Source organism: Pelophylax lessonae (genome assembly GCF_965119305.1).
Source record: "Pelophylax lessonae genome assembly, chromosome: 3".
NCBI lineage: Eukaryota > Metazoa > Chordata > Amphibia > Anura > Ranidae > Pelophylax > Pelophylax lessonae.
The window spans coordinates 165,764,749-165,789,206 of NC_138770.1; the positions used below are offsets into that span (position 1 = coordinate 165,764,749).

Consider the following 24,458-nt stretch of genomic DNA (forward strand, 5'->3'; position numbering starts at 1 on the left):
GTGGCTCAAGCGGAAGTTGTTTTCTCCCCCTCTCTCCCTGCAATCTTCTGGGACACGGCAGAGGTCCCAGGAGATTGCCCGTCCACTCAGGATGCGCAGCGTGACTCGTGTATGCGCAGTGCACACCCTGTTGTGATGCCGCAAGCTTTTACAGCCGGGTGCCCACACTAGAGATGCCGGCGCCGCTGGAAGAAGAGGGAGTGAACCGAGGCTCATACCGGTCGCATAGCTGGACCATGGGACAGGAGAGTGTGTGTTTATTAAAAGTCAGCAGCTACACATTTTTGTAGCTGCTGCCTCTAATAAACACAAAAACGGGTGGAACTTTAAGTGTCAAACAAATTAAAACCGAGCTTTAAACTAACCTTCACTTTAAATAACACAATTTCTCTATAGTTGAATTACATAATTTTTTGTTTTTTTCTATTCTATCAGCTCTCTGCTTCCATTGTAGCCTAAGCATGAATGATGTTTCATTCTCCTCCTATAGCCTTCTGCGACACTGACCTTACATATCCCAGAAGGCATTCGCTTCCACAATTCATTTAAATAGATGCAACCCCAGATCTCGGACATGCGCAGACAAAGATCGGGGGCCGTGTCTGTTTACATATTGTTCTAGAGTGGAAAGTCATTATCCCAGGAGACATTACTTTTCATAGAACTATTCATAGAACAACATGTAAACATGTAAATCTCTGCCTGCGCATGTTCCAGATCAGGCACCACATTATTGGGGACCTGCTCCCAGTACCGGGAAGAGACAGGCGGCTCATTATGATGTTAAAAACAAATATATGGCAGCACGAGACAGTCCCTATAGCAGGAGAGCATTATGTATAAGCTGACCACTGTAAGTACACCCAGTGGTGTAAAATGATTTGTCCCAATCCCTATAATTGTCACTTGTGTTGGACAGCATGTAAAGTAAAATATACAGAATGCTATCACTACAGGTGTTACACACAAAACGTTACCAAAATACAAAAATTTCCCCCGTAGTGGACCTTTAAATTATTGCCTTCTCTCATTTGAGAAGCATGCAGTCATGTTTTAATAGGCAGTAGATGTCAAGATAATTGCTCAGAATTTAATAAGGATATTAATACTGACCTTAAAGCAAGTGCAATAGCACCTAACATTAGTCAGAAATCATTGTTCTGTCTGTGGATAACTGCTCATTATCCTTGCCCTTTTTACCATCTTGTTAATGGAGAAATATAGTGTATTTTCAGATTGTAGATATTAAGAGTTTTTATAATATGTGCCTTTTGATAAACTTTTAAAACTTACTTGCTCTTCTTTTTTTTTTTTTTTTTTGCTTTGCATTATATTTAGAGAGACTTGTAGATTAGCTACTAGACTAGAGGGAGATTTGTATTTTGCCTCCCTGCTCAAAGTACATGTCATTCAGACTATATGGTAGATAGACCATTGTTTCGGACTCTTAATATACTTTTGGATTGTACCAGTGACCATATTTAACCACTTCTGGACCGGAAGGATTTGCCCCCTTAATGACCAGGCCATTTTTAGCAATTCGGCACCGCATTACTTTACCGGAAAATTGCGTGGTCTTGCAACACTGTACCAAAATAAAATTGATGTTGTTTTTTTTTTTTTTCCCCCCACAAATAGAACTTTCTTTTGGTGGTATTTGATCACCTGTGCAATTTTTATTTTTTGCACTATAAACAAAAAAGAGCAACAATTCTGAAAAAAAAAAAAAACAATATTTTTCACATTCTGCTATATACCTTTCCCAGAAAAAACGAAAAAAAAAAACAAATTGAAAAATCAAAATTCTTCATCATTTTAGGCCAATTTGTTTTCTGCTACATATTTTTGGTAAAAGAAAAAATTGCAACAGAAAACAATTGCATGTCAAAATGGATGAAGTATTCATACGTTTTTCATCAGTGGTCATCAGTTTTTTTTTTTTTTTTTACATCCACTACCATTGCAAAAACAGATGAAACACTGACTGTTTGTCAGTTTACATCCGTTTTTCGTCAGATCCCTTTTTTTAACGGAAGAAAAATAAAGCTTTGGTCAGTTTAAAAAAACTGATGCGGATGTAAACTGATGTAAATGGATGATCCATTTACATCTGTTTTTCCATGGAGATGCATTAAAGTCCGTTTTTCATCCATCAACGGATGGATGAAAAATGGGCAAACGAAGGAGAGCATGTGTGAAAGGCCCCTTTCATACGGGCTTTCTGATCCGGTCCGGCTGTCAGTTTTTCAGGCGGACCTGATTGGATGCTCCATGCAGCCCTATGGAGCAGCGGATGTCAGCGGAGACACCTGCTGCTATCTGATCCGATCATGTCAATGAAATCCGGACGGATGGAAACCTTATTCTCCATCCGTCTGTAGGATCGGAATAGATAGGATCAGGCGGTCCGTTTTCATCCGATCTCCCATAGAGGAGAGCGGGGCTCTGACAGCTCCATCTCTGGAAAGTAAGCGGAGACAGAGCTGTCATCCGCTTGCTCAGCACGGATCGGCAAATTGATCCCCACTGAGCAAAACGGAGTCCGCCGGGTGCACCGCCTGTGTGAAAGGGGCCAAAGGGAAATTATTGCAACGCATACCACACTCAAAATTTCCACTAACATAGAATAAATAACATAGATTAAAAATAACAAAGTCAAACTCAACAACAAAGTGCAAATAATACACCACTTTCTCTTGCATTACCCCAACTAATTATTAGCATAATACCAACATACTAGAAAAACTACATTAAAATTATAAGCCATATTTAAATCTTCGCCTCTAGCCCTCACAGGGTTGGGTGGGAGTAGTTGTCCGAGATTGAACGTACTTTGAGCAAAGACTTCAACTCCAATCCAACAAGATCACTGGCCTCGTGAATCCCTTTGTTGAGTCTGTTGGTGTCAGCCACCCTAAGCCTTTTTCCCCAGCATGTCAATGCACAGGAGAGCGCTGGCTATCACAGACTCGTAAAACATCTTCAGCATTGTTTAATAATATTGCACAGAGCAGCCCTGAACCTCCTCTTCTGGGGTCCCCTATTGGCACTCTAGGGTCCTCCTCTTCTGAGTGCACCACCACAGCAAAACACTTGCTATAGGAGCGGAAATGTGGGCTCGCTCACAGGATTTGACTGACAGCAGGAGGAGCCAGTGGCTCACATAGGTACTAATAGACTGCAGGCGACTAGCTTATGGAAACAAAAGGGAAGTAAGCATTAATAGACTGCAGGCAGCCACCTGGAAAAAAGAAAGTAGGCACAAAGACCACAGATGACTAGTTGAGGTGAAAAGGGGAAGTAGGCACTAATAGACTGCAGACGACCAGCTGAAGGAAAAAAAGGAAGTAGGCTCTAACAGATTGCAGGCGTGAAGCTGGAAAAAAAAACGAAAGCGGGCACTAATAGACCACAGACTATTAGCTGAGGGAAAAAAATAAAACAGGAAGGCAAAAAAAGAAGTAGGCACTAATAGACTGCAGACGTCTAGCTGAGGAAAAAATATTCTCTCCAAGGGGAGGTCAACCATAAAAATGGGTGAGATCCCAGTCAAAATTTAGCCCATTGGGCATCCGTGTTCTCAAATGGAAAATCCAGAAGACCTCCTGCTTGCACAGCAACCTAAAGACATCCCTTCCCCTAGGTAGTCTTTTAACTCTCTCCTGTATCCCCTGTATTTGTAGAGCTGCGGGATCGCCGCCATGTTGATCCAGCGATGTTGCATGAGGGCCTTGGCTCTCCAGCGACTCTCCCTCCTCATTGCCTGAGACAGCAGTGGGAGCCATTGGCAATATCAGTCACAGCCAATGAGGAGAGAGGGGACGTGGGCCGAGCTGCCGCTCTGTATATCACTGGACACACAGAGCCCTGGCTCAGGAACAAGCCTGCATGGGTGCCCCCATGTCAAGCTGCTGGCTCTGGGGGGCACTTGGCAGAAGGGAGGGGCCAGAAGCACCAGTGAGGGACCCGTGAAGAGGAGAACTGGGTCTGCTCCGTGCAAAACAACTTCACTGAGCAGGTAAGTATAACATGTTTGGTATTTAAAAAAAAAAAAAGCCTTTAATGTCACACCTGCTAGTAGAGCAGGCCAGGACTGAAGAAATCAGTGCCCCAGCACTCGGAACACCTATGCCACTGGGGAACATGCTGTATTGATAGTCTGCAATAATGATGATTTGCGCATCATCAATGCAGACTTCGGCAGCCAACTGACACTGACAGCCCTGCTGTGTCACTGTGCTTGTGATGGACACACTGCCCCACACATTATTCTTCTGCTTCTGGGGCTCATGCCTCTTCTGCCCAACCCTTACCTTCCTTGTCCCAGGCCTGATTATATAATATAGTTTTCTATAATATAAGGCAATCTTTAGATGGACAAACTAAATAAGGGAGAAGGTAGACCCTGCATAGACTGAGTATAATGAGTAAAGGTAATGTGTGAGAATGCAGTGTGTTTGGTGACTACACATACACTTTACAACAATCAAAGATTTTTGTGTGACTCAGGCTGGGTTCACACTTATACAAATTCAGACCGCATTGCTGTGCAGGTCACATGTAATGTCTGTGAGATGCAAATTCAGCCATACAAACTGTATGGCTGAAATTGCATCGCATTCGCACCAGAATGGTGCAGGACCCTTTTTCGGTCTGCACTGAAACCGGACCGCATGGGTGTTCATACCTATGTGATCCAATTCATGTGCCATTGACAGTTCCCACTGTGATCTGCGAACCAATCTGGGGGTTTCATTAACTTTATATTAACGGTTTGCAGATGGCAGTGTGAACCAGTGTGCGATTCAGGTGCGATGCGGGAACTGACACTGAATCGCAGGGTTTCCCACATCGCACCAGTGTGAACTAGAACTAAACTGAGTTTTGTGTGTTTTGTGCGTGCAAACACTATATACACATTACAAATCATGACTTCAACAAAGAAAATTTGCGGTTTTTCTATTAATAAGAATAAGATCAGAGCAGAAAAAACCCATGATCATGTCATGTGATCAGTCTTATATCTGTGTGCCCTTTATAGGTGAAATGGCACATTTCTTGTCCAAGAGATGGTTTGTAGGGTTACACTTCCTACTGTACAGCACTGCACTCTGTTCACTACAAAAATCCAAAACTCCCCTTTCACCACCCCCATGAAGGCCCAGAAACACCCACAGCAACCCTAGGAGCACCCCACATCAACTTCCAGAACTGCTACAAGTTACTCCCATAGCCTACCCTAAAACTATGGAGGCTAAAAGCATGATGGGACATGTAGTATAAGGACCGGTAAAGGAAAGAAACAGGAAGTCAGAGAAATTTGAAATTCAGCCGGGAGGAGGAGTGACATCAGACACACAATTTTGCTTTTTACAGCTAAATAACGTAAGATACAGAGAGAATGACAGTTGGGTTGTGATTCATTTACATGCACAATGCATCTGTTTTGGGGCAGAAAAGCTGGAGTTCTGCTTTAAGGCTTTTCACCTTAAAGAATAAACTAAAGGCAAAACTTTTTGTTTTAGTTTTAGATAGCGTAGAGAGGGGTTAGAACCCCTGTCAGTTTTTATTTCTGCTTATGTCCCCGTTAGGGAGATTCACCCTCTGTATTTGTCCTGATTATCATTGAAAGTGAAAGTAAAAGAAAATCCCAAATTTCGGGTTGTCCCCAAAAAAGTAATAGCCTAGAAATCTACTAATGGGGATACTAGTTCTGGTGGCCTGGGGGTCCTAAAGGAATTTGCTTATTTTCAGGGATCTCTTCTCACTTCTTGTTTGGCTATGGGACAGGAAGTAAAGCGAAATCTCTGCAATGGGACACAGATGGCGAAAAAAAATCTAACAGGGGTTATAGCCTGCAGCTTCCCCCCCGCCGCCTTTTTGTTACCTGAGTCCGATCCGATTTAGTAATGCGCAAGAGCTCGGGCTCCAGCCGCTGTCTCTTTCCTCATAGGACATATTATTAGCAGCAGAAGCCATTGGCTCCTGTGCTGTCAGTCCAAAGATGTGAGAAGGGAGGAGAAGGGCAGGGCCATATCCCGCTGTCTGCTTCAATAGATGCAGCAGCCGGACTCTGGAGTGAACCCACACGGGTGCCCCCAGGCAAAGCGGCTGTCTGTGGGTGCACCCAATGAAGATGAGGGGCCTGGAGAGCCAGCGGGGCACACCAGAAGAAGATCTGAGCTGCTCTGTGCAAAACGATTGCACAGAGCAGGTAAGTATAACATGTTTGTTATTTTTAAAAAAAATCCAATGTTTACAACCACTTTAATGCAGGGAATGCATTAAGATAAAAAAATGTCCTGCCTTTAAACCCCTTTACCAAATGCTTTAATAGCATGCAAGTCTTATTTTAAATACACTAGTATAGCTGTCGTTCTTGCCATTACTGTCTTGGCATGACAACATAGCAAAAATGTATGTGATATGTGTAGGTATGACAGATGTTTTGATGCAAGTTCCATGATTGCTTGTTATTATTCACAGGGAGAATTGGCAAACGATCAGGATGTTGTGGATTATCTTATGAATCAGCCTAACGTTGTTCCTCGAATTAATCTGAGGATACTAGAGGTGGAGCGTCAGTACCTGGACCTGACTGCTATAAGTAAATCAACTTTATAATGTTTGCTTGTTTGTATTGTTGTTATGTTTTCCAGGATTTCTGTTCTGTATCTCTGTTATGATATTTACCCTAGAATACGTGCAGATTCTGGATCTCAGAGAGGATTTGTTATTGTACTTGGATATACAGTATAACAAACCTAACCTGAGAGGCTATTGGGATGGCAGAAGATTCTAAACTCACTAAGCAAAATAGATACAATTTAGTACGTATGGGAACATTTATGAAATAATGGCAGGAATAATAACTGTACAGGTGTTGGACAAAATTATGGAAAACCAGTATGGTAAAAGAAGGAAATCGTTACCTAATATGGTATTGGGCCGCTTTTGGCAATCCTAGACACAGAAACATAGAAAAGCGGCAAAAAAGACTGAGTAGTCCATTGAGTCTGCCCGTTTTTTTGTTATACACATTTGTTTTTTGTTATGTTTCTTGAAGGTTTTTTTTTATTTATTTTATTTTTTAATAGTTAAAGGGGTTGTAAAATGGACGTTGACAGAAGCGGATGAAAACGGATGTAAAAGGATGATCATCCGTTGTCATTCGTTTTTCCATTGGAATGCATTAATGTCTGTTTTTCATCTGTCAATGGATGGATGAAAAACAGACGAACGGTCCGTATGTGGGAAAGGGGCCTTCTGTGCTGCAGCTCTCCCCCTGACCTCCCCCTTTTTTTTTTTTTACCTGAGTCTGATCTAGCAATTTGCACGAGTGCAGCAGCTCCAGCCGCTGTCGCTCACCTCTTTGAATAGAGTGATAGCAGCAGGAGCCATTGATTCCCGCTGCTGTCAATCAAAAGCTTTGGCACGGGAGCGGGGGATCGGGGAGGGGGGGTTAGTGAGCCGGGTGCCCCCCGGGAAAGCCGCTTGAGCACTAAATAAAAAAGAGGGGCCTGGAGTGCTGGCGGGGGACCCAAGAAGAATCTTTTTTTTCCTAGGGGGTGATATTGTGTGTCTTTATTATTTAATGGAGATTTTCTAACTTTTGTAAATATCTGTTAGTAGCTTCATACTGTTCCTCTTCTGTAGAGAAAAAGAGTATTGTCACAGCATGTACACTGCTTCCATCTCTTGACCAGGCTGGGGTGCACATGCAGTGATGGAATTACTCTCCAGGTTAAAGAAAAAGGATTGAATGCTGAGCAGGCACATGAATTTTCCCTTATGCCGGAGGACTTCTGTCTTTTAGCATTTCTTTCCAAAGCTTGCATGTGCTGGTTGTCACTAAGGAATTCACCATCTTGTTCCAAGACACAATCACATCAGCAGCTTTGCTTGCAGTTATAAGTTAATGTACTTCTGGCCCACACGTTTAGATTGGCTATGCTGACTGGTGTTCACTTCACAACTAACTGTTTTCCCTTTTTTCCCCCTGGTAGATAATTTCTTTGTGGACGATTATGCTAGATTCAGTGTGCTGGACTCCAGTGATAAGAGTGCGGCCATAGCCAATAGTATGAACTACCTCACTAAGAAAGGTAAGCAAAATCAGTAATCGTCTCATAGGTACAGTGTGTCTGTGTGTTCATCAAAAGATTTTTCACACATTGTGCAGGGGGGGGGGGGGGGGGTAAACTTATGTTGTTATAACACTTGTTGCAATACGCTTGTGCAGGCTTTTAAAGGGAATTTGAAATGGATGGAAGTATATGGACTGTGCTCTTTGACTTATTTTAGGAAGTACATGCTATAGGGTGATCATCTAATTAGTAAGTGACCCAAAAGTATGTACTAATCTTGTAGAGGTGCACTCCGACATGCGCATGATTGTTTATAGTCAAAGCGGAGTTCCACCCGTTTTGGTGTATATTAATAGTCAGCAGCTACAAAAAGTGTAGCTGCTGACTTCTAATAAACACACACTCACCTGTCCCACGGTCCAGCGATGCGGTTGGCGGATGCCTCAATTCGCTTCCTCTTCTCCCCCTCTTCTTTCCGCAGTGCTGGGATCTCTGGTGAGAGCACCTGGCTGTGACAGCTTGCGGCTTCACTTAGTTGACAGGCAATCTTCTGGAACCTGTGACGTGTCCCAGAGGATTGCAGGGAGGGGGAGTGGAGAACTTCAGCTCGAGCCACCTAGGCGGCCGGAGCTGAAGTGGGAGCAGGTACCTGTCAAATCTAGGTACCCGCTCCCCCCAGAAAAAATGACATGCCAAATGTGACATGTCGGGGGGGGTCAGGAGGCCTTAAAGTAGAAGTTCCACTTTTGGGTGGAACTCCGCTCTAAAGACTCTCCCAAGTTTGGAAGGAATGATTAGGTAATCATGGATCACACACCTTCAAAAACAATTTAGAAATAGCTGCTTCTATATTTCTAGCAGTTTGCTGTTGTGTCTGGTAAAAAGTGTTTGGAATTAGAGCCAGCTGTCATTGAGCCAGTTTTGAACTGTCCTCAGAAATCCTCTGTCCACTTCATGCCTTCAAAGAAGTGACACAGTATCTATCGTTCATCCATAGTTACATGATTTATCCAAAGGGAATAATACATCTGCTTATTATTCCAGATCCTTTACAAATATGAGGACGAGAATCATACACAACATCATTTGTTATAGTGATTATCTTTCTACACATTGAAATGTAAGATTTACTGGAAGGACCATAGTGGTTTATAAATGTGTGCAGGTCACTGTACTCTTCTGTATTTATAGTGGTCTGTGCTATTGGTTTTAGCAGCGATACCACTTAAAAACAGACTTGTATAAAGTACTCAAAATTTCTACTTGAGTAAAAGTACAAGTGCTCGATCAAAAAGTGACTTAAGTAGAAGTGGAAGTGCTCGCAGAAAAAGTTACTTAAGTAGAAGTACTAAAGTATTCAACATTTTTTTTACTTAAGTATTGCAAGTAGTTTTTTCAAAAAATTTGCTACTTAAGTACTAAAAGTAAAAAGTACCAGTAGTTTTGAAAAAAAATTTCTACTCAAGTACTGAAAGTAGAAGTACAAGTACTGTGTTATGTAGTTATTAAAGAAAGAAGTCAAAAGTTTGAACTTTATATTGTTTTTTATTATTTCAAATGATTTATTCAAATGATTAACCTGTGTTTGTTAGTAGTTTCTTGATGCACTTTAAGCGCTGTAGCACCATTTATTTGTTTGTTTCATATTTTCTTTTTATTGGAAAGATTTGGTATAGCAGCTTTTATTATACACAGCCTTTATTTTCGTATGCGCTGATTTACAAATGACATTATACACATTTTTTTGAGCTTTATGCAACCTGCCATCTACTGTTCTGGCAGTGGTAATTTTTATAATAGTAACGAGTAACTATGCAGCACAAAAAAAAAAATATCGGAGTAGAAGTATCGAAATCATCGAAAAAATGTAGTGAAGTAAAAGTAGAAGTAGGAGAAAAAAATTCTACTCCAGGAAAGTACAGATACCGCATTTCGGTACTTAAGTACAGTACTTAAGTAGTTCTACTTCGTTACTATACATCTCTGCTTAAAAACCCCAATTCTGTTCAGGATGTCATTTAATAACCTTCACAATACAAACAATCTGCACTGTGATCCTGCACTTCTCATCTTTGCAGATATGTAGTGATCAATTCCTCCTCACATTTAAAAAAGCCCGCTTTGTCCTCTTCACATCAAAGTCCATGGTCAGAAGCCATGCTTATAATAGTGAATTCATCTTCTCTTGTAAAACTAGTGCATCATTTTTTTTTTCTTTCCTCAATCATACTTTATTTAAATTTAAAAAAAAAATGTATTTTGAGTTTACTACGGCTGCCCACTAATTTCTTGATCAATGTGCAGAAATCCAGATGCAACCCCTTCTTGTTTTCATGACCATGACACAAACCATGTCTCAGTGCTGATTCTGCTGCGGACCAAAAAAAGGGTCCTGTGTCAGCGGTATTATCCTTTCGTGCCGGTTTACATTTCTGCGATCACAGAGATCGCATGTAATTTGGAGCGCACTGCTCCTAAAATTACATGCGATCTCTGTGCGTTGCAAATTTAGCCATACAGTTTGTATGGCTGAATTCGCACCGCAATCACACCCAACTCACGCGGGACCCTTTTTTTGGTCCGCAGCAGAATCGAATTTCATGGTTCACACCAGTGCGATCCGATTCTGTGCGAACTTTCAGATCGCACTGCGATATGCGATCTGATCTGGGGGTGTCGTTAACTTTTAATTGACACCCCCAGCGTATTGCATATGGCAGTGTGAACTGCCAGGGGTGTGGATGCGATGCGGGAACACGCTGTATATTCGCAGCGTTCCCGCATCGCAGAAATGTGAACTGGCACTTCATGGTATATCTCTCTGTGATAGAAAACTCACCTTTGAACATCACACGCTCCACACTGCGCTCTGCTTGTTTACAAATAGAACTTTAAGACCGCATTCACACTGCAGCGGCACAACTTCTGCACGACTTCGGGGGCGACCCATGAAGTCTCGTGCACCGCGACTTCGGCGTAACTTGCACGGACTTCATATAATGAATGTCTATGCAAGTCGCTCCGAGGTCGCCCCGAAGTAGTACAGGACCCTTTTTCCAAGTCGAAGCGACTTGTGTCGCTCCTATTAGAACGGGTCCTGTAGCACTGCATGGACCGCGACCGACCGCGACTTGTCAGGCTGACAAGTCGCCTGACAAGTCGCGGTAGTGTGAATGGACACTAAATGTTCAGTGTTGATGTTCAGTGGCAGTTGAGGTGGTTATAGCACTGTCTTTTTTAAATGAGGCCCATAGTGTTGTATACACTGCACCATAAGGTGCCCAATTGTTCCTGTATAGCTCTGCCAGAGCTGCTGGTACCTCCTGAGATCTCATAGGACAGCATTAATGACAAGGTGACATTAGAGACATTAGATTGTGACTTGCACCCTAATTTATGCAAATACTGATTACCCTAATCTTATGCAAATACTGAGACCAGGTGAACTTGCAGAGTCATTGTTACTTTTTGTGGGGCATTTGTCTTGGCCTTGAAATTCCTGCACAATAATATATTCAAGTTTAGAATAGTGGCTATGCAGTGTTTATCTGCAGTTTCATGCTTGGTGTGCTTTCTTCTCATACATATTTGTGTATGAAGCTTTTTTTTCTGTTGCAGTGATAATGTTTTTTTCTCTCTTTTCTTATGTCTCGTTTTCTGTCTGGCCCAGGAATGTCCTCCAAGGAAATTTATGGTAATCAGCATTCACATAGTTATGCAGCATATGTTTCTGCATGAGAGTCATTTAACCAAAGCTCTTTATGGACCTGCCCTAATCAATAGCTTAATGCCTATTCATGTCACATGGTTAAAGCCCAACTCTGGGCACATTATACTTACCACAGTTAAAGTGTGGGAGATAATGAAAGAATACTAAGAGTCAAAGTTCTGCAGTGTTGCTAAGGGGTTTTAATAAACATACCTATTATCCTTATCAGTTTAAAGTTGTAAATGCTCATGTTGGCTTGCTTACTGTAATTGCTGTAGATGACTCATTTGTGAGACCCATCACGTTCTGGATTGTTGGGGATTTTGATAAACCATCCGGACGGCAACTTCTGTATGATGCAATTAAACACCAGGTAAGTACACAAACCAACAAAACCATGTTTATGGCTGCTAAGCATATCTACTGTCCAAAGAGCAGGTTAGAAACATGCCTAGGCGTACATACGGAGTCTTCTTTGGCTAGATTTTTTTTTAAAACCTTAAATTCACTTTTTCCAGATTATTACCTTTGCAGACATGGGACCCCAGTAGTTAAAACTGTGCAGCTTTGAAAATAACTGTTTAATGTAATGCAGATCCTTTGTAAGCTCAGCTGCCGCTTTGATAGAGAGAAGAGCATGCACTGCGCATGTGTGGGGTTTTCAACGAGTGAGAACACTCACTGAGTGCCCAATGACTGAAACCTTCTATCAAAAAGGCAGGATCAGGGAATGCTAACTTTGGGAGTTTTATGCCAAGCTTTTGGGAAGAGGGGAGCGCAAAAGGCTTACAGGAATGGTAATTACATTAATCAACAATTTTCAAAGCTACTGGAGCCCCTTGATTGCATATGCAATTTTCATGAAAAGGTGAACGTAGCCTGTGATTTTTTTTTTTTTTTTTAATTGCATTTTTTTGTTATAGGACCATAATACATACAGTAAATATCTTTAGGGGATATTGTGCTTAAAGTCCCCCTCTCCCCCTTCTCTCCCATAACAAAATGGCTCTGCGGCGTGATGTCATCGGCTCTTCCTCCCTACTCGTTACGTCACTATACCATGTGACTTTGTCAGGGGATCACGCACGCACGCACACAAACAGCGATCGTCCCACACATGTGAGATATAGCCTTGAACGTCAAATCGTGGGCAATAATTCTAGCACCAGACCTCCCCAATAAATCTAAAGTGGTAACTTGTAAAAGCTTTTAAAATGTTGCCTATGGGTAGTAAAATTTACTTCATGCTTAATTTTAAAGCATGAAATGTTTGGTATCTATTTACTTTGCGTAACTTTGTCTTTTATAGCTTACGAACAAATTTTGTTCTTTATTGTTTGTGTGTTTTTTTTTATATCTGTTTTCTTTTCTTTTGGTTTCACCAAAATTAAAAAAAAGTGTATTTCTCCATCGTTCATCGACAGACACAGCTCTGCTTAATCATAGACTATAGGGTTATGCTCCTCCCACTAGGGATAGGCACTAGGCGGAAAAAAGGCTTGTCCATGCCTATAGGGGCTGTCCCAGCTGGCATAACCCCTCAGGCTCTGCTATACTCAAACAGTTTGTTCTGCCTAGTGACAGGGATAGGACCTAGCTCCATGCTGGGACTTCAGTCTTCGCTGTAATCCGGGGGAGCTCCTGTTGTTTCAGGTTGAGCTCTGTTTTACCTGGTTGGCTATGTTTGGCCATTGTAAGATTTTTTTAAGAACTTACCGTAAAATCCTTTTCTCTGAAGTTCATGGACAGACGCAGCACCCACCCCTCTACTTCTGAGGTATGGGGTCTTTTTCTGTCACTGCTTGCAACACAACTGTTTGAGTATAGCAGAGCCTGAGGAGTTATGCTGGCTGGGACAGCCCCTATAGGCGTGGACAAGCCTTTTTTCTGCCTAGTGCCTATCCCTAATGGGAGGAGCATAACTCTATAGTCTATGATTAAGCAGAGCTGTGTCTTTCAATGAACTTCAAAGAAAAGGATTTTATGGTAAGTTCTTATAAAAATCAATTTTTTCCCCAAATAAATTGCGTTTGAATAACTACTGTGTGAAAAACTTGCAAAACCCAGCAATTTATTCTCTAGGGCCTCTGCTTTAAAAAAAAAAAATATCTATATAATTTTTGGGCGTTCTAAGTAATTTTCTAGCAAAAAATACTAATTGTTACATGTGAACAAAAAGTGCCAAAAAAGGCCCGGACTGGAGGTAGTTAATTTGCTTTTAGAGCTTCAAGCAAGAAATGTCCTTTAACCACCTCAATACCGGGCACTTAAACCCCCTTCCTTCCCAGACCAATTTTCAGCTTTTAGCGCTGTTGCAATTTGAATGACAATTGCGCGGTCATGCAACACTGTACCTAAACCAAATTTGTGTCATTTTTTCCCCACAAATAGAGCTTTCTTTTGGTGGTATTTGATCACCGTCAGGTTTTTTCTTTTTTGGTGCACAAATAAAAAGACTGAAAAGTTTGAAAAAAAAAAAAAAAGTTTTTTTGTTTAGGTTATAAAATTTTGTAAATAGATATGTTTTTTCAGGCACTGATGAGGAGACACTGATGCGGTGGCACTGATGGGGTGGCACTGATATGCAGCACTGATGGGCACTGATATGCAGCACTGATGGGCACTGATATGTGGCACTGATAGATAGCACTGATATGCAGCATTGGTGGGCACTGATAGGCAGTGCTGATGGGCACTTATAGGCAGTTGTGATGGGCACTGATTGGCGGCACTGATGGGCACTGATAGGTGGCACTGTTGGGCGGCAATGATCGGCACTGATGGGGGACACTGATAGGCAGCACTGGTGGGCAATAATGGGCACTGGTGGGTGGCACTGATAGATGGCAATAACGGCACTGGTGGGCAGCACTTATAGATGGCATTGGTGGGCAACACTGATAGGGAGGGCACTGGGGGGCTCTCTGAGTGGGCATCCCTGGTGGCTTAGTGGCCCCCCCCCCCCCCCCCAGGGCTACACTGGTAATCAATGTTCTGATTACCAGCACAGACCCCCCCTGTGATCAGTGAGTAATTAGAAATACTCACTGATCACCCCTGCAGCAGCACTGATCATCTCTCTTCTCCTCACTGACAGGATCTGTCAGGAGGAGAAGAGATCGAAGCCGTTACAACGGCTCTATTTACATTACATGACGGCTGTGATTGGACACAGCCGTCATGTGATCAGGAGGGCCAATCACAGGGCCCTCCTGCCGAATGATGTTGCTCTGTGTCCGAGGGACACAGGCACATTGAGATCGCGCCGCTGCACGTGCCCGCAGCGGCGCGATCTCTCTCCTTCTGAAGGACGTTCCGGAACGTCCATTCAGAAGGACGAGACTCCCGCCCGGCCGTATATGTACAATGGCCCGGGTGGGAGGTAGTTAAAATGTAAAACAATAAAAAAAAATAAAAATTCTGCAATACTTACCTTTTTGTCTGGAAACCTTGAGTGCTCTTCTCCTGGCAGAGTGCATCCTGTCTCCCTGGTACCAGCATTTTCAGCATTTGCTATTTGTCTTAAGCGTAAAGTGTCTCACATTAACCAGTCAAATTTAAATCTGAACTGGAAAATGGCAGCAAACAAAAGTTTGTATTTCATAGTCTGGAGTGTGCCTAGTCTATGCTACTAGAAATTGCTGGAGCCTAGGGAAGCCACTAAGGTGAGAATCTCTGCTGTTACAGATATGTTTTGATAGCTGCTTCTACTATCAGTTTGTTATTTATCGTATGAAGGCTTTAAGTGATAAGTGAAATGCGTTTTGCAACTGCCCCTATCTGCTAAGGCGTGAACTGATTTCTTTGGAATGTAATACAAGTGTGTGAGATCTTGCTATGTTGGTGTTCTTGTTTTTTATTTCCTCTATTGTTTTTTTTTTTTTCAGAAAACAAGTAACAATGTCAGAATTGGCATGATCAATAATCCCAGCGTAGATCCCTCTTCCAAGACCACACGTATTGGCAGAGCCATCTGGACAACGCTACAAACCCAAAGCTCTAACCATGCCAAGAACTTTATCACCAAAATCATCAAAGAAGAGAATGCCCGAGCGCTGGAGGCTGGCCAGGACATTACTGGATTTGCTGTTGGGGTATGTGTAAAAGTACCATGCGGCTACATTTTGAATAATATGTTTATTATACTAATCTTGAGCTTCATAATGTAACTGCAGTGCTATTTGAATCTCAGAATTACCCCTTAAATGTTAAAAACAATATACAGAGAAGTCCTCCCATCTTACAGAAAATAACCAAGCCTTGGCTGCTGCCATAACAAATACTCTGGATGCAGTGCTATTCTAGGTTTGGTGCTTGCACTGTGAAAAGAATAGCCAAAGATCATTTAATTCATCTATAGATTGCCTTTATCATTAGAAGCACTTGAATTGGACATGCAGCTGGTGAAAATCACACTATGCATTACCTTGTCCCTGATATACTTTACTAACTCTCTTCCTGTTTTTAGTTTTCTTTTCAATTTTTCATTCCAGCATGTTTTATTGCTTTTACCAGAAGGGCTCATGCACATAGGGCTTAAAATGGTTGTAAAGGAAATAATATATATTTTTTTAATAACAAACATGTCTATACTTACCTGCTCTTTGCAAAAGAATTGCACAGAGCGGCCCCACCCTCCTATTCTAGGTTCCCTCACTGGCTCTTCTGGCTCCTCCTCTCTTGCTGGTGCTCCCAGTATGAAAACAGATTCTCATGGGGGCACTCGTGCATGTTCACTTTTGAGCCCAGCTTCTGCATCCATTGACGCAGACAGGGGGACTTGATCCCGCCCCCATCACTGGAGTTGATTGACAGGAACAGGAGCCAATGACTCCCGCTGCTATCAATCTGCCCAGGGAGGAGGGACAAAGCCAGGAGAGCCGCGCTCTCATGCACAGCACTGGATCGCGATGGGGCTCAGGTAAGTATAAGTGGGGTGAGGGGGAGAGTCTGTGTCACAGAAGGTTTTTTAACCTTTAGCACATAAATGCACTAAGGTAAAAAAAACTTGAGGCTTTAGAAACATTTTAAAAAGCACCTCTATTACGGGTATTTGACATTTTTCTCAGCCTGTAGCAGCACCTTTAAGTTATGCATGCACACATACGTATTTATGTAGGTATAAGAAGCGGCTTATTTACATGCTGAAATTAAAAGTCATTACCAGTACGCTCAGGAGAGGAGTTTTGGGCAGAAAAAATGCTTGACACGCTTAAAGGTGAGATGCGTTTACTGCTTGAGTGTTCATTCATTCCACCCCTCATTATGCATAAACAAAATGGCAACTGTGCAACTCCAGGAACCAAAACAGCTGACAAAAAAAGAGAGATAAAATCATTTGTCAGGTGGTTTGACATTATAATAACAGAGGTGGACACTGTGAGAATAGTATTGACAGGGACGCTGATAAGCCAGTACAAACAGCCCTGTTGTACCAGGCCTGGAGTCATCAGCTCAGCAGGGGGGCCCAGGCAATCTCAAATCAAAAACACAGTGCAGAATAATAAAAAAAGCCTTTCTGAATTATTAACACCAGCACCCCCACCCTCTTCCCTTCCTACTGACTAAGCTGGGTGTGTTTTTCCTTTTTCAGTGGGAGGGACTACTACTTCTGTTTCGGGCGCATGTCAGTCCCGCGCCCACTCCGCATGTTGTTCTTGGCTGAGATTTAAGTCCTGGCCGTCTGCCTGCATATTGCCTTCCCTGGCAGAGTGATCTATCTTCCTCCGCTCACGGCGCTCAGCTCTGCTCCCCACTTGACCTGAGACTGGAAGCTGTGAGGCGAACTGCAGTGGCGGCAGAGGAGGTAGCTCAGCTGACATATTTGTCCAGGCAGCAGCAGGAACTAAGGGGAAGAGGTTAGTGGGGCTGCCAGTGCCTAACACAGGTGTGCTTGCTTGGGGGTGATTCATACAAAATATAATACATGATTACACTGTATCTGTCTGCAGTACATACAGTATCTCACAAAAGTGAGTACACCCCTCACATTTTGGAAAATATTTTATTATATCTTTTCATGTGACAACACTGAAGAAATGACACTTTGCTGCAATGTAAAGTAGTGACTTACAGCTTGTATAACAGTGTAAATTTGCTGTCCCCTCAAAATAACTCAACACACAGCAATTCATGTCTAAACCGCTGGCAACAAAAGTGAGTACACCCCTAAGTGAAAATGTCAAAGTATGGCCTAATTATCTATTTTCCCTCCCCAGTGTCATGTGACTCATTAGTGTTACAAGGTCTCAGGTGTGAATGGGGAGCAGGTGTGTTAAATTTGGTGTTATCACTCTCACTCTCTCATACTGGTCACTGGAAGTTCAACATGGCACCTCATGGCAAAGAACTCTCTGAGGATCTGAAAAAAAAACAAACAACTGTTGCTCTAGCCTAAGCTATAAGAAGATTGCCAAGTCCCTGAAACTGAGCTGTAGCATGGTGGCCAAGACCATACAGTGGTTTAACAGGACAGGTTCCACTCAGAACAGGCCTTGCCATGGTCGATCAAAGAAGTTGAGTGCACGCGCTCAGCATCATATCCAGATATTGTTTTTGGGAAATGGATATATGAGTGCTGCCAGCATTGCTGCAGAGGTTAAAGGGGTGGGGTTTCAGCCTATCAGTGCTCAGACCACATGCCGCACACTGCATCTGATTGGTCTGCATGGCTGTCCTCCCAGAAGGAAGCCTCTTCTCAAGATGAAGCACAAGAAAGCCTGCAAACAGTTTGCTAAAGACAAGCAGACTAAGGACATGGATTACTAGAACCGTGTTCTGTGGTCTGATGAGACCAAGATAAATGTAATAGGTTCAGATGGTGTCAGGCGTGTGTGGTGGCAACCAGGTGAGGAGTAAAAAGACAAGTGTGTCTTGCCTACAGTCCAGCATTGTGGTTGGAGTGTCAGGGTCTGGGGCTGCATAAGTGCTGCCGGCACTGGGGAGCTACACTTTATTGAGGGAACATTGAATGCCAACATGTACTGTGACATATTGAAGCGGAGCATGATCTCCTCCCTTTGGAGACTGAGCCGCAGGGCAGTATTCCAACATGATAAAGACCCCAAACACACCCCCAAGATGACCACTGCCTTGTTAATGAAGCTGAGGGTAAAGGTGATGGACTGGCCAAGCATGTCTCCAAACCTAAACCCTATTGAGCATCTGTGGGGCATCCTCAAGCGAAAGGTGGAGGAGTGCAAGGTCTCCAACATCCACCAGCTTCCTGATGTTGTCATGGAGGAGTGGAAGAGGACTCCAGTGGCAACCTGTGAAGCTCTAGTGAACTCCATGCCCAATAGAGTTAAGGCAGTGCTGGAAAATAATGGTGGCCACACAAAATATTGACACTTTAGGCCCAATTTGGACATTTTCATTTAGAGGTGTACTCACTTTTGTTGCCAGCGGTTTAGACATTAATGGCCGTGTGTTGAGTTATTTTGAGGGGACAGCAAATTTACACTGTTATACAAGCTGTACACTCACTACTTTACATTTTAGCAAAGTGTCATTTCTTCAGTGTTGTCACATGAAAAGATATAATAAAGTATTTACAAAAATGAGAGGGGTATATTCACTTTTGTGAGATACTGCACATTTTGGCATTGGCATGGGGGGGCACTGTCTCTGCCGCACATACATGGAATTGGCATGGGGGGCACTGTCTCTGCCACACATATATGGAATTGGCATGGGGGGGGGGGACTGTCTCTGCTGCACATACATGGATTTGGCATGGGGGGGGGGGGCACTTTCTCTGCAGCATGTGCATGACATTGGTATGGGGGGGGGGGCACTGTCTCTGCAGCACATACATGGCATTGGCATGGATGGCACTGTCTCTGCAGCACATGCATTATGGCATCGGCATGGATGACACTGTCTCTGCAGCACATACAATATGCCATCGGCATGGATGGCACTGTCTCTACAGCACATACAGGGCATTGGCATGGGGGGGGGCACTGTCTCTGCAGCACGTACATGACATTGGTTTGGGGGGGGGGCACTGTCTCTGCAGCACATACATGGCATTGGCATGGATGGCACTGTCTCTGCAGCACATACAATATGTCATCAGCATGGATGGCACTGTCTCTGCAGCACATGCATTATGGCATCGGCATGGATGACGCTGTCTCTGCAGCACATACAATATGCCATCGGCATGGATGGCACTGTCTCTACAGCACATACAGGGCATTGGCATGGGGGGCACTGTCTCTGCAGCACGTACATGACATTGGTTTGGGGGGGGGGCACTGTCTCTGCAGCACATACATGGCATTGGCATGGATGGCACTGTCTCTGTAGCACATACAATATGTCATCAGCATGGATGGCACTGTCTCTGCAGCACATACATTATAGCATTGGCATAGATAGCACTGTCTCTGCAGCACATACATTATGGCATTGGCATGGATGGCACTGTCTTTGCAGCACATACATTATGGCATCTGCATGGATGGCACTGTCTCTGCAGCACATACATTATGGCATTGGCATGGATGGCACTGTCTCTGCAGCACATACATTATGGCATCGGCATGGATGGCACAGTCTGTGCAGCACATATATTATGGCATCGGCATGGATGGCACAGTCTTTGCAGCACATATATTATGGCATTGGCATGGATGGCACTGTCTGTGCAGCACATACATTATGGCATTGGCATGGATGGCACTGTCTGTGCAGCACATACATTATGGCATCTGCATGGATGGCATTGTCTCTGCTGCACATACATTATGGTATCGGCATGCATGGCACTGTCTCTGCAGCACATACATTATTGCATTGGCATGGATGGCACTGTCTGTGCAGCACATACATTATGGCATTCGCATGGATGGCACTGTCTCTGCAGCACATACATGGCATCGGCATAGATGGCACTGTCTCTGCAGCACATGCATGTTGGCATGGATGACACTTTCTTTGCAACACATACATACATGGCATTGGCATGGATGGCACTGTCTCTGCAGCACATACATTATGGCATGGGCATGGATGGCACTGTCTCTGCAGCACATACATTATGGCATGGGCATGGATGGCATTGTCTCTGTTTGCAGCACATTATGGCATTAGCATGGGTGGCACTGTTTCTGTCTGCAGCACATTCTGGCATTGGCATGAATGGCACTGTCTCTGCAGCACATTCTGGTATTGATGGCACTGTCTCTGAAGCACATTATTGCATGGATGGTACCATACACACAGGCAGCAGGCACTCTATCATGGCTCTGGCTGGATCTGTTACAGTGTGTCACATGACATGGCTGTTGGGTGCTGATTTTGTTAGCGTATTGGTAATAGGTTAACAAGGTAAGTACCCAACAGCCATGTCATGTGACACACTGTAATAAAAAAGAATTGACCGCACTCCAAGCTGCATCCAGATTCGATTTATTGGACAAACATTCCAAGTGTTACAACAGTGTACAGGTAGACGCGTTTCACACACTAGCAGGTGTGCTTATTCATTACATGGTGATGAAACACCTGCTAGTGTGTGAAATGCGTCTACCTGTACACTGTTTAAACACTTGGGATGTTCGTCCAATAAATGGAATCTGGATGCAGCTTGGAGTGCGGCCAATTCTTTTTTATTATTGTATGGGGAGGAGAGCCGAGGCGGGCACCCGTTAGCATCATTGGGCTTCCCTTTTCTCACCTGGAGCAGCGAGTCTTTCTTTTCTTGGATGTGACACACTGTGACAGAGGACTGCCAGCCACAACCATGATAGAGTGCCTACTGCCTGTGTGTTATCATAATCCTGATGATCTTCACCAGTTACCGACCGCCCTGTAGCATATTTACTGCTACAGCGCGGTTGCACTGCACAGGATCAGTATATATACATTGTTCTGCAGGTATTTGTTTCAAGGCGGGGTCTAGGAAGGAACCAGGGGGGGGGGCCCATGGGTGAGGCTTAAGGGGACCCTGTCAGGTAGGCTGTATGGGGCCCCAAGATTTCTATCAGTGGCCCTGAGTATTGATGGTGTACAACAGCCCATAGTTAGCGACATATAGGCTGTGAAAAATACCTTATAGGATTTTCATGAATGTGGTATATACACTAACCATGCTTTAAATATATATTTTTTCCCACTCATCAGGGAATGGATGTCAGTCTGTTCCAGGAAGCCTATGACTCCCCTAAAGTGGATTTTATACTATCCCATGCTGCATACTGTCGGAATGTTCTGAAATTAAAGAAAGGAGAACGGGCTGTTATTGCTAATGGGAGAGTAAGTATGTATGAATGACAAGTTTTGCATGTACTTTCTACAGCACTGTCACTCTTATCTGTTCTAGAACAATTTTTAGTTACTTCCAGTATAGACAACCCCTTGTCTTTTTTGGTGCAGGTGATTGGACCCCTTAAGGATGAAGAAATTTTTAACCAAGATGACTTTCATCTCCTGGAGAACCTAGTTTTGAAGACCTCTGCACAGAAGATCAAATCCCACATCCTGAAGCTAGGAGTGGAGGAAGATCAGTAAGCTTCTGTTTAGTGACCTATACCTTTGTCTTTGTCTTGGCTTTCCCTCACAAATCATCTATATTAAATAGTTACATAGTGAGGTTGAAAAAAGACATCAGTCCACCCAGTTCAACCCATAATGTGTGTGTGTTTGCTGCTAACCGTACATTGTATACCTGTATGCTGTGGTCTTTAAGGTGCCCATCTAATAGCTTTTTGAAACTATCGATGCTCCCTGCTGACACCACTGCTTGTGGAAGGAAATTCCACATCCTTACCGCTCTGACAGAAAAGAACCCCCTACGTAGTTTAAGGTTAAACCGTTTTTCTTCTAGTTTTAGTGAGTGGCCCTGTGTCTTATTAACTACCTCAATACTGGGCATTTAAGCCCCGTACACGCGTACCGATTGTCGGCCGTAAATATTTGGCCGACGATCGATCGGCCGATTGTAGGCTTGTTAGTGTGATGCTTCCGACAGCGCATTTTCGGCCGAACAGAATCTGTCGTGCAAGCATTAAAATTTTTGTTGGCCAACACCAGAACGGCTGATTGTTTGCCAGTCAGTACAGATTTCGGCCGACAAACAGCAGATTTGCAAGACTGGGCATGCTCAGAAAAGAAAAAAGACAAGGAAAGTTAACCATCACATGACATCACTTCTGCAGTCGGCTGTTGTTGGCCGACAAAATTAGTGTGCAGTCTTTAGCACTTTTCAACAGACATGACAGCCCTCGGACAAAAGACGGCCGATCGTTCGGCCGACGATCGGTACGTGTGTACGGGGCTTTAAACCCCCTTCCTTCCCAGACCAATTTTCAGCTTTTAGCGCTGTTGCATTTTGAATGACAATTGCGCGGTCATGCAACACTGTACCTACACCAAATGTATGTCATTTTTTACCCACAAATAGAGCTTTCTTTTGGTGGTATTTGATCACCGCCAGGTTTTTTCTTTTTTGGTGCACAAATAAAAAAAAGACCGAAAAGTTTGAAAAAAAAAAAAAAAGTTTTTTGTTTAGGTTATAAAATTTTGTGAATAGATACGTTTTTTCCTGCACTGATGAGCACTGATGACGCCGCACTGACAGGCACTGATGAGGAGACACTGATGGGGTGGCACTGATATGCAGCACTGATGGGCACTGATAGGTAGCACTGATATGCAGCACTGATGGGCACTGATATGTGGCACTGATATGCAGCATTGGTGGGCACTGATAGGCAGTGCTGATCGGCACTGATAGGCAGCACTGATGGGGACTGATCGGCGGCACTGACAGGCGGCACTGATGGGCACTGATAGGTGGCACTGATGGGCGGCACTGATGGGGGCACTGATAGGCAGCACTGATGGGAAATAATGGGCACTGGTGGGCGGCACTGATAGATGGCAATAACGGGCACTGGTGGGCAGCACTAATAGATGGCATTGGTGGGCAGCACTGATAGGGGGGCACCACTGGCAGGCTCTCTGAGCCCTGTTTGCCATCCCTGGTGGCCATGGTGGGCATCCCTGGTGGTTATGGGTGGGCATCCCTGGTGGCTCTAGTGGCACCCCCTCCCCCCAGGGCTGCACTGGTAATCAACCATCTGATTACCAGCACAGACCCCCCTGTGATCAGTGAGTAATTAGAAATACTCACTGATCCCCCCGGCTGCAGCACCGATCCTCTCCTCTTCTCCTCACTGACAGGATCTGTCAGGAGGAGAAGAGATCGAAGCCGTTACAACGGCTGTATTGACATTACATGACGGTTGTGATTGGACACAGCCGTCATGTGATCAGGAGGGCCAATCACAGGGCCCTCCTGCCGCATCTTGTTGCTCTGTGTCCTAGGGACACAGGCACATCGAGATCGCGCCGCTGCTTGTGCCCGCGGTGGCGCAATCTCTCTCCTTCTGAAGGACGTTCCGGAACGTCCGATCAGAAGGACGAGACTCCCACCCGGCCGTATATGTACAATGGCCTGGGTGGGAGGTGGTTAAATTCCCTTACTCTGAAAAGTTTATTGCTTATGCTATGGTCATCACCAGTACAGTATTTGTACATTGATATCATATCCCCCCTCAAGCGTCTCTTCTCCAGAGAGAATAAGTTGAGTGCTTGTAGTCTTTCCTCATAGCTGATGCCTTCCATTCCCCTAATTATAGAATATAGAATTC

At 43.8% G+C, this 24,458-nt stretch overlaps 1 protein-coding gene across 2 annotated transcripts in view; it reads left to right on the forward strand.

Annotated features, from left to right (window-relative positions):
• The window catches only part of UGGT1 (UDP-glucose glycoprotein glucosyltransferase 1), a gene marked incomplete at its 5' end in the record, with an annotated part of 158,791 nt that overhangs the window by 68,424 nt on the left and 65,909 nt on the right, over nt 1-24,458 (forward strand). Inside the window, 7 exons of one of the 2 annotated variants that reach the window (XM_082251306.1) lie at nt 6,487-6,607; nt 8,007-8,105; nt 11,758-11,781; nt 12,075-12,169; nt 15,684-15,890; nt 21,928-22,059; nt 22,180-22,310. In XM_082251306.1, coding sequence (XP_082107432.1) covers nt 6,487-6,607; nt 8,007-8,105; nt 11,758-11,781; nt 12,075-12,169; nt 15,684-15,890; nt 21,928-22,059; nt 22,180-22,310 — 809 coding nt within the window. The remainder of the gene's footprint in view (nt 1-6,486; nt 6,608-8,006; nt 8,106-11,757; nt 11,782-12,074; nt 12,170-15,683; nt 15,891-21,927; nt 22,060-22,179; nt 22,311-24,458) is intronic. The other variant, XM_082251307.1, reaches the window with a different exon arrangement.